Source organism: Spermophilus citellus (genome assembly GCF_964194105.1).
Source record: "Spermophilus citellus genome assembly, chromosome: 4".
In the NCBI taxonomy this organism is placed as follows: domain Eukaryota; kingdom Metazoa; phylum Chordata; class Mammalia; order Rodentia; family Sciuridae; genus Spermophilus; species Spermophilus citellus.
The window spans coordinates 136,782,244-136,793,038 of NC_138185.1; the positions used below are offsets into that span (position 1 = coordinate 136,782,244).

Consider the following 10,795-nt stretch of genomic DNA (forward strand, 5'->3'; position numbering starts at 1 on the left):
ACCTTTGTAAGGGGTCTTCCAGTGTACATGGAGAAGTGTTAGAAAAATTGCAGTGTTGTCTTCTATTCTCTGCTTCTTGATCAATGAGTATCTTCAGGTCTAATTAGGCATGCTTAGCCTTTGCACTTCCTTGACACTGGGCTCTCAGGGAACCCATCTATGACTGCAAGCCTATAGGGAACACACCAACTTGCCTCAGTGTGCATATTGTACAACCCTGTGCCAAGTGGAAAAGAGTTCCTGGGACATAGTGTTTCCCAAAGTCTAAGGTGCTACAGAAGGCCCTCTACTGCCAATGATTTAGCTTTAGAAATCTGAGCACACGCTCTTCCCTGGCCTTTTTCACTGACATTGGAAATACATGAAGTAAACTGACACCAGTAATATGCCAGAGAGATACCAAAGCATACAAGACCATGAGCTTAGCCAGATACAAAAGAATACAAGCTGGATGATTCCACTTATAGAAGTTTTAGACTAGGCAAACACTAATAGATAATTGTTGCTATTGTTATTATAACTGTGGGAATTTGGCACTCATCATATGACCCTTGATAATTGAGATCATAGTCATAATGTGAGATCAGGGTTAATAGACATGAGCTGATTTGGAGATATTCAGAGTTATTTAATAACTTAGGTTTTGAAGCAAGGTATAAAGCTGGCCTTGACCCCACATTTTTGACCTTTGTAGAAACGAAGTCAGTTGGTAAAGAAGCTGAATGACTCTGATCATCAGTCTAGCACCTCCCCACTCATGGAAGGCACTCCCACCATCAAATCCAAGAAGAAGCTGCTGCAAATCATTGACACCACCCTGCTCAAGTGCTACCTCCACGTGAGTTGCCCAAACACTTGGGTACCCTTGCTCTGGAATTCGGGTTGTGGAAAGGAGCTCTATACCTTAGGTGACTTACCACTAATAAGAACAAAGTCTTTGATGATGCTTATGAGTGTCCTGGAATTAAGAGGATAAGGCAAGATTTTGTTCCAGAATCTTAAAATGGTCTTTTTTTTTCCCCCTAGTAAGATTGAGATTATGACTACAGTAATTCCTCAATAGTGACCTCTTTTGGGCTGGGGTTGAAACTTAGTGGTAAAGTGCTTGCCTAGCACACCTGAGGCACTGGGTTCAGTCCTCAGAACCACATAAAGATAAATAACAAAGGTATATTTTTAAAAAGTGTCCTTTTTTTCCAAACCCAAAATATTGTGGTGTTGTGCAGAAGGACATAAATGTTCTAAAAGCTACTATCTGTCATCCTATAAAAGGATTGTTTGCTTTCTTGTGCTCGTGTTACATCCCTGGCCTTTCAACCTGAAATAGGCCTAGGCTAGGGAAGGGCCTTCCTGAAGGCTCTCCAGGAAGCAGTTTCCACTGAAGTCCTGCTCCCCCTGCAGACAAACGTGGCCCTGGTGGCCCCCTTGCTGCGCCTGGAGAACAATCACTGCCACATTGAGGAGAGTGAGCATGTGCTGAAGAAGGCTCACAAGTACAGTGAACTGATAATCCTGTATGAGAAGAAGGGGCTCCATGAGAAAGGTGATGGGAGGACTGGCTTCTTCCCTGCTGGGGGGTGTCTTGTATGCTGGTGGGAAACCTGAGGTGTGATGAATCTCCCCTGGGGAAGAAGCTTATGATCTTGTTTTTGGGCTTTGTGGCTAGCTCTGCAGGTGCTGGTGGACCAGTCCAAGAAAGCAAACTCCCCTCTAAAAGGCCATGAGAGGACAGTGCAGTATCTGCAGCACCTGGGTGAGTAGACCTTTTGAAGATAGTGGGAAATGGCTCTTGTTTACAGGGCCTGGTCTCCCTCCATTTCTGAGTCTGGCTGGTTGGTCTCTTCCCTCCCTTATGTTCACTCAGCTTCATTCCTCCACTTGGCATAAATCCCTCTGTGGTCCAACTGTGACAGCCCCCTTGGTGTTTGGCTAGCACAGGATGCCCAAACAGCCTTGAGTGGTATTTGAAAAGAGTTATCTTTGTAAGATCAATTTTGGGCTACCTGCACACCTGCCTCCCATACCCATTGGATGAATCAGTCTTACTATTGTCAACTACTGATAAATCTTACTTTATCCTCCAGGCACAGAAAACCTGCATTTGATTTTTTCCTACTCAGTGTGGGTGCTGAGAGACTTCCCGGAAGATGGCCTGAAGGTAGGTCACAGAGCCCCTGAAATTTATCTGATGCCATGTTTGATCCTGATTATTCCTGGGACAGCAGTGGATGCAATGGGGAGGATGGGTTCATGCCATTTCTTTGGGGCTTGACAGTGCAGGTTGGCATGCAGGAGACCACAGTGCACAGTAATAGAAGGAGCTTTGTCTCCAAATCAGGAAACCTACAACCTAGTCTTGCCACACAATAACCAGCTACAGGTGTCTTCTTGTACACCCTTCCCCTCCAAAAGTCTTTTTCATTTCTATACTTGTACGCAGTTTGGTGGAACTGCAGTGAAATGATTCTGCTGCTACAACTCACGTTTATTCTGACAGATTTTTACTGAAGATCTCCCAGAGGTGGAGTCTCTGCCACGAGATCGAGTGCTTGGCTTCTTAATAGAGAATTTTAAGGGTCTGGCTATTCCATATCTGGTAAGATACTTTTCAGTCTACACTAAAGAGTTTTTAAGCCTAGGATCCAAGATTACATGCTTCAATTACCAGGCAGTTCAGATTTGGGTTTTTTGTCACTTGGGGCTTGGTGGAAATGTAAGGAAATGGGTTATGTTAATTTCCTTTGAAGAGACATCTCATGAGACCAAGCTGAAAATGCTACTTAGGGTGGTACCTTCTAAATCAAAAGTAAAGTACAGAGTGGTGAAAGATTGATGTTTTAGAAAAACAGCTAAAATCACATTTATACAACCAAACACAGCTGTGGCCATAAGACAATCAAGTTAAGTACTAAAATGCAAATATTTAGCTTTAATTATGTAGGCTGATACAAGATTTTGAAGAATTGTGGGGCAAAACTAATTAAAGTAGTTTAAATTGGAAATTGAAAAACAACAATTCCTGGGTTTATTTTGCTGGATTGCATTGTGAGGGTTCCTGGTGGTTTTACAAGAGCTATCACTTGGTAATCTTTGCAGTTTAATTAAGGGATAATATGCACCTGTTGGCCTTTAAAAGTGAGAGGGAGCCTGGGAGAACAGTCGCAGTATAGAGAGTACCAACCAAACAGACCTATCTCTCGTCTCAGGAACATATCATCCATGTTTGGGAGGAGACAGGCTCTCGATTCCACAACTGCCTAATCCAGCTGTACTGTGAGAAGGTGCAAGGTCTGATGAAGGAGTACCTCCTGTCCTTCCCTGCAGGTATCAGTAACTTTTGAAAGCTGGTTGGTCCCAGGCCTTTAAGCAAAAACAGACCTGGGCACCATGTGTGGTGAGGGGAAGCAGATTTCACTTCACTGTTCTCTGCCCAATCTGCAGGAAGTCCCTTAGAGGAGCCATGGGTGCTAAGTGACCCAGACCCAGCACGTGAGACCTCAAGCCCTTGTCTGGGTCTGGGCATCTCTGGGAGTCATACGTGGGGGAGGGCAGAAGGAACAGATCTGTCTGCAAGATGACAGCTATGCTGAGAAGAAACAGGTTGGCCTACCCATGTTTCTCTCCTCAGCCTGCTTTTTTTTTTTTTTTTTTTTTTTTTTTTTTTTTTTAATAACCTAAAACCAATGTTTTGGGATACCAGAGACCATAAAGTAAAAGAACTCTACACGGAAATTACCAGAGTCCTTTCTGATCATGTGGTGGCGTCATTGAGCCCCATCCCCCTCATTTTTCTTGATGATCCTATATTGGTACCTGACAGCAATACCCTTTCACATTGAACCTGGTTTCCTTTAAAGGCAAAACCCCAGTCCCTGCTGGAGAGGAACTGGGTGAGCTGGGAGAATACCGGCAAAAGCTGCTCATGTTCTTAGAGATTTCCAGCTACTATGATCCAGGCCGGCTCATCTGTGATTTTCCTTTTGATGGTGAGTGTCTGCTGAAGGTAATGAAAAAGCCAGCCTTTTCCGTTTTATTGTTCTCCTGTCCTTTCTTGGGGAAAATAGGGTGTTTGGGGCCAGTGCTCCTGCTTTGTCCTCTCAGAAGACTGACTTTTGTACTGTGACTGAGAGAAGTCTCTTTTCTGGGTGTGAACCACATGCTAATTAATACCCAAGTTGTAACCTGTTTAGTGCTCCAGAATATGTTCTTGGCCAAATTCCTTGTTTAGCAGCTTTTGTAATCTGGCATAATTCAAAAAGATTTTTGTCTGATGTATAAACTCTGTGAGCACTGAGAACAAATGTTTGCTTATCTTCCCTGAGTGCCTAGCTTGTTGAAGGTATTATTATATACTTGGCTATTAAATGGGTCTTCTTAACATTTATAAGTGATCATAAGGAAGGTCGGATGGGCTGGGGATGTGGCTCAATGTTATAGTGCTTGCCCAGATGTACAATTCCCTGGGTTTAATCCCTAGTACTTAAAAAGTGTATGTGTGGGTGGGGGGCATACAGTACCTCCTAAAATAGCTCCTTCACCCTTTAAAAAATTTAGTAATTTTCTCTTTAGGTGGGGAGAACCCCCAAGTAACAAAAATAATATTTTCTTCTAATTTATTATTTTGGTAATGAGGATTGAACCCAGGGTTCTGCACTTGCTAATCATGTGCTATACCATTAAGCTAGATGTTTTTTCTACTTTACATTGCCCCGGTATTCGTTCCCCTGATAACTTAGTCCCCAACCTTGGGCTTATATAATGGTGGTGACGGTGACTTTTTTTTGCAGAGGTGGTGCTGGGGATTGAACTCAAGGCTTTGGGCATGCTAGGCAAGTGCTGTACCACTGAGCTACCAGCCCAGTGGCAGTTACTTACTTTTATTCCTTTTTCCTCTTAGGCCTCTTAGAAGAACGAGCCCTCTTGTTGGGGCGCATGGGAAAACATGAGCAAGCACTCTTCATTTATGTCCACGTCTTGAAGGATACAAGGATGGCTGAGGAGTAAGTCAGCCCAGTTATCCCACCTCTCAAGGAATTAATAAGCAGGCCCCAGATAGATGAGTGGTACAAGAGACTAACAAAACCATCTCCCTACATTGCACTGCAGGAGCGCAAGTCACCTGCCATAGTCACCCTTGGTTTTGGCTACTGTTAGGCTGCAGGAGCAGGCCATGTGGATAGCCTTTCATCTAGATGTATTTCCCTCTCACCTTCCCTTACCACTTTTTACCTTCCAGGTACTGCCACACACACTACGACCAAAACAAAGATGGCAACAAAGATGTAAGTAATAGCCCTGATACAGGGAGCATGTACGCATCTCCTCCCCTTTAGTAGAACTCCCCTCATCTGGTGTGACCACAGATGGCACTAGTATGAATTTCTAAATGAGATAGGACATGAGTCTGCATGGAATGATATTTGCATATGTATTGAAGGAGATGCAAGGTGATTGTATGTCCTGGTTTGCTTGGGATAGTTCTGGCTTACATCTGCTGTCATCCATGTAATTATTAGTAGCATCCCTGTCCCTTTACTCTCAAGAGTCCTGATTAGTTAATTAATTATGTGGTCAGCCTATTGAGAATGAATATCTGGTAGGTCCAATCCTATGTCTAGAATACACATTGGTTTATCATTATGTGTAGATATGTGTAATTGTCATCACTAGAGATTGGAGTGCTGCTAGAATCTAGCAGATATCCTGCTAAGCAAAACACAGGATAGTCCCAACCACAAGAAATTATCTGGCCCCAAATGTTGAGAGTGCTGAGGTATATAAATCCTGTGGCTCCTCTTCAGGCAAAAAGCAGTCTTTAATTAACTTCCTCATTGTTGGTTTGACTTTTCTGACATTTAAAAGGTGAAAATGACATCTGTAATCCTAGCAATTTGGGAGGCTGAGACAGGAGGATTGCTTCAGCAACTTAGCAAGGCACTAAGCAACTTAGTGAAGCCCTGTCTCAAATTAAAAAGGGCCGGGGATATGGCTCAGTGGTTAAGTGCCTCTGTGTTCCATCCCCAGTACCAAAAAAAAAAAAAAGAATAGGAAAGGAAGGGTGAAAATGGTATATTTTAAATGTTCCTCATTAGCTGTTACTATAGACCAACCCTTCTAATCTTTAGGCCTACTATCCCAGGGGGTTGGAATTAGGGGAGTTCTGAGAGTGTTACTGCCAGCCTGATGTGTGCAACTTGTCTATTTGAGACAGGTGTATCTGTCCCTGCTTCGGATGTACCTGTCACCCCCCAGCATTCACTGCCTAGGGCCTATAAAGCTGGAGCTGCTGGAGCCACAAGCCAACCTCCAGGCTGCCCTGCAGGTCCTTGAGCTACACCATAGCAAACTGGATACCACCAAGGTACAAGATCCTTCTCCAAGAGATGGAGCACCAAATGACAAAGAGGTTGGGGAAAGAGACTAGGGTCTAAGAGCTCTTAGCTTCATGTTCTCTCTATTTCACCCACGTTCCCATCTCTGTTCCTGTTCTAGGCTCTCAACCTTCTGCCAGCAAACACTCAGATCAATGACATACGTATATTTCTGGAAAAGGTCTTGGAAGAAAATGCACAAAAGAAACGGTTCAATCAAGTACTCAAGAACCTTCTCCATGCTGAGTTCCTGAGGGTATGGGCCTTCCAAACTCTAATGGGCTTTTATATTTTAGTATGAGACAGTTTCCACTCTCTTTCCACAGTTCCACCAAGGCAGAGTCTCATATATGAAAATAGTGTAGCTCAAGCTGGTCCGAGCTTTATAATTAGTTACAAGTGTTCCATCAGGGAGAATCTGTGAACATTGAAGGATGAATCCGTGGCAACCTCTACTTTCTGTTTCTATGTGCTTGATGCAGAACTTCTCTTGCAGGTCCAAGAAGAACGGATTTTACATCAGCAGGTTAAGTGCATCATCACAGAGGAGAAAGTGTGCATGGTATGTAAGAAGAAGATTGGGAACAGGTGAGTGCCACCCTACCAGCATCTGAACTCAGATGGGAGCTCCCCAGAGGTGGAAAATGCACATGATGGATTTCTGACCTTAACCAGGGAGGAAAGCACAACTACTGGCAGTCCTATCTGTGTTTAGTTCTTGTATTTTGAAAGAGCTATGTCTGTTCTCTATTGGAGGTGGGCTTTGATAATTTAAAGACCTGAAATGTATGGCATGGAACTGTTGAATTCTTGCTTAAAAACTTCTTTTCCTCTGGCAACTAGAAGTAATGATGTAGCCAGTGTGTGAGAGAGATGGGCAGAAAGTCCTTATAACTTAAGGAAAAAAAAAATTTCAACCTGCTACCCTCCGAAAAGCAAATCCTCTAAGCTCATGTTATGTAGTCAGTCCTTTTTCCTTCAAGGGAGAGTGATTTGTTCTTTCTCTTAAATGGCTAGAAGAATTCTTTGCTTTAGAAAGACTTAAATCACTGTTCTTTTTTAGAGTAGCCTGAAACTTGTTCTGATGAGCATTGTCAGCCTTCAGTAAGCCAGTACTGAGCTATGACCATGTGTTTTACATTGTTTTTTTGTTTTAGTTTTGTGGGGCCAGTGATGGAACCCAGGCCCCTGTGCATGTTAGGCAAAGTGCTCTACCACTGAGATATATTCTCAGCCACGGACTGATTATTTAATAAGAAATGTCCCCATGTACTTGAACTTTATGCAGTTCATTCTCTGTTCAGTTATTACACAAAGATGGTGGCTACAGAAATCCAGAGGCCCTCAGTACAGGCTGTTCTTTGGGATTTGGGTGTGTATATACCAGGGTGATTCCCAGGTATATGGTACCTCTTTGCAAGTACTGGAGAAATAGTCTATTGGAGAACATCCTGACTTCTGAGCCATTTTCCTTCCCTGCAGTGCATTTGCAAGATACCCCAATGGAGTGGTTGTGCACTACTTCTGTTCCAAAGAAGTAAACTCAGCTGACACCTGAGCCCAGCATCCCAGGGATTCAGCATGGACAGCTCAGCTATCCCAGAGAGGTGAAGGAGCAGCTGGCCTTTGGAATCGGGGGCTGCCACCATTCAGTGTCTCCCCATTTGGACACTACTGGTTACCTTGCACCCTGGAACATCTCTGAATTAGCTAGACTTCTGGTCTGGCATTACCAGCTTTTTTATAGAAAAGAGATTAGTTACACTTGATACCATTATGTTGCGGGCAATTCCAGAGAATTAACACCTGCATGGACAGGAAGAGATGCACCATCTTGCCTTGGCATATCAATCACCTGAATAAGGAGACTTATTCCAAATGTTTATTGTACCCATGGAGTTATTTATTGAGAGTTTTTCTATTAAGATAAGTGCACGGCTTCACAAGCACCCCTCAACAAGGCTGCCTGGAGAGTCCTGTGGAAGAATGAATACAAGAGCCACTCCAGCCACAGAGACCAAGCAACTCATCTGTGTAATGCCAGCGATTTCACCACAGAAGCTGAGTTCTGTGTCCCCTCCGCAGTCTCCTTGCTTGTCTCTTTAATTTTCAGTTTTCTTTTATTTTGCACTATTTATTTTCTCCCTTTATCTCTCCCCTCACTGTGTCACCCAGGCTGGTTCCCACTCTGTGGACACTAGGAATAGCTAATATTTAAATGAGGTAAAATGAGAAGCAAGAGGAAGTCTCAGTTTCTAGGAACACACTGATAATCAATTGTCAGTACATTGTAAATAGGCCCTCTTTGGCCATACTATTAAGCAAACGTTCCCATAGAGGCTCCTGCCTCACTTACCTCCTGCCTGGACAGGTTGGTTTAGCCTTTGGGAACAGAGATCTTTATGCTTTGGACACCTTTCTCCTTTCCAACCAGTTTCTGTCCTCTTACCTTCCACATGGGCCTGGCCATTGTTCCTTGGCTTTGTTTTGCAGGGGTTGGAGGATTGTGTTCTGATGGAAAGTTGGATCTCTCCCACACACTAGAATTAGTCATATCAGGAACTGACACTGCTTTGGTTCTGAGTGTTAGTGAGGATTCAGGAACAGCAGAATGATACAGGAGGGTAGGGGCAGGAGCATATGGTTTTGTAAGATAACTCACCACCAGCTCTATTGAGTGCTGTGGGGGATCCTGCCAGAGATGCCCAAGATGGAGTTTCTCACATTGTAGGCTGTGTGGGGCAAGTGGTCTTGCATCCTATCCTCACTAGGGTTTTTGTAGATTTGTAATCTTGTTGCCCTTGTGTCTTCAAGGATAGTGAGGATGGCTGATGGTACCCAATGCTGACACTTTCAGTGGCTCATCCTTGACATATAGTGGTCCTTTGCAAACTACAGTACTGTTCTGGGTTGGGCTCTGTGCTATAGGCCAACTTGTTGAAGATAAGTAAGCAGACTGGGTTCCTCCCAGATACTTTCTATGTGTAGGTGGGAAGGTCTGAGGATACTGAGCAAGTCCACCAGCACCATTTACAGACATGGGGGGCTCTGTTCAGATCTGAGAACCTGGGCAATGTTTCAGAAGAGCCCTCTGGAGCAGCATGTGGAGAAAGAAAAGTCCCTGGCCATTGCCACTCACAAGAACCCGTGCTGTGCATGACCCTGTCTGCACTTCTCTGGCTGTCCTTCCTCCAGAAGCAGCAGAAAAGAGCAGGCCAGCTTCCACTGCATGGCAGGAACTTTCCCTGCCAGGCAAGCCCTGCCTTCTTGGCCTGCTGTGCTTGTACCTTCCATTCTCATGAACTGTGTTGGAAGCAATAGAATAAAGAGTGTGCATTTTCTTCCCATCTGGTATCCCTATATGACCCCATTTTCCCAAACTCCAGTCTTCCTTCACTGGACTCTCTCTGCCCTCTGCATAGGTATTGAGAAGGCTGGAGATGAAGGTCCTGTAGTGAAGACTGATGGACATCTCATAACTTCTTCTAATAAACATAATCAAGCAAGAAGCCAAGCTTGTCTGAATCTTTTATACCCTTTCATGTGGACTTTGGTTAAAAAGAAAGACAGTGAAAGGAATCTAATTTAGCTAAAAATGGAGAATAAGCCAGTAGTTGTTGCAGTAATTCACTTGCAGGTCAGCAAGGGAAAAGAAAGAAGAAGCAGAGCAAGCGAAGCAGCAGCAGAAAAAAAGTCCTTTATTGTATACAAGCAATCTTTTTATAGTATTGTGTACAAAGAAGGCAGCCTTCCAACATCAATAAATCAGGTCTTTCAGGTAATTAAACATAGCATACAGAAGTTTTACTTTCTAATCAGAAGTGACCCGCTTCTCATGGCTAATCTATTCTCGGCCCGGAGTATGTTGAGCTCTGCTGTTTGTTAAGAACAGATAATAAAATTTTTCTCAGCGCCCTCTTAGCCCACTTGGCAGAACATCCCGTTTGCAGGCAAGTCCTCCCAAGGACAGCAGACACCTCGTTTTCAAGCATGTCCGCTGTTACTTATCTATACCTTGACAGAATATCCCGTTTGCAGGCAGACTCCATCAAGGACAGTAGTAGTAACGCAGTCACATCTGATTCTCTACAAGTAGTGACTATGAAAAAATAAGTCTGTGCTGTCCAGTACAGCAAGTGTGACTGTAGGCTGATAGGTTGACAGCACATACAGAACATTTTCCTCATCACAGTGTCCTATAGACTCACAGGCACTCTAGATAATCCACATTATCTTTCCCTTCACTTCACATTGCAGGGTTTCTTGCCTCTTCCTACAGGTCATGGTGAACGGAAAGGTGATGCAAGGAAGGATTTGGGATGGGTAGGAGTGAGAACCTAAGGATGTTTGAGAAATGGAGAATAGTCCACTTTGGCCCACTCCAAAAATACAATTTGATCCTTCTATATAATCCTCTTGAGCCG

General features: G+C 43.8%; 1 protein-coding gene across 3 annotated transcripts in view; it reads left to right on the forward strand.

Moving 5' to 3' along the window:
* The window catches only part of VPS39 (VPS39 subunit of HOPS complex), a 52,391-nt gene extending 42,498 nt beyond the window's left edge, over window positions 1–9,893 (forward strand). For 2 of the 3 annotated variants that reach the window (XM_081289418.1, XM_081289419.1), the window contains 13 exons: window positions 695–838; window positions 1,402–1,543; window positions 1,667–1,753; window positions 2,085–2,158; window positions 2,498–2,596; window positions 3,207–3,324; window positions 3,858–3,986; window positions 4,898–5,000; window positions 5,237–5,282; window positions 6,212–6,361; window positions 6,493–6,627; window positions 6,868–6,959; window positions 7,854–9,893. In XM_081289418.1, the coding sequence (XP_081145544.1) occupies window positions 695–838; window positions 1,402–1,543; window positions 1,667–1,753; window positions 2,085–2,158; window positions 2,498–2,596; window positions 3,207–3,324; window positions 3,858–3,986; window positions 4,898–5,000; window positions 5,237–5,282; window positions 6,212–6,361; window positions 6,493–6,627; window positions 6,868–6,959; window positions 7,854–7,929 (1,395 nt within the window). In that variant the 3' untranslated portion in view covers window positions 7,930–9,893. Of the gene's footprint in view, window positions 1–694; window positions 839–1,401; window positions 1,544–1,666; window positions 1,754–2,084; window positions 2,159–2,497; window positions 2,597–3,206; window positions 3,325–3,857; window positions 3,987–4,897; window positions 5,001–5,236; window positions 5,283–6,207; window positions 6,362–6,492; window positions 6,628–6,867; window positions 6,960–7,853 lie in introns of those variants that run through there. The other variant, XM_081289420.1, reaches the window with a different exon arrangement.
* Window positions 9,894–10,795: the final 902 nt, after the last annotated feature.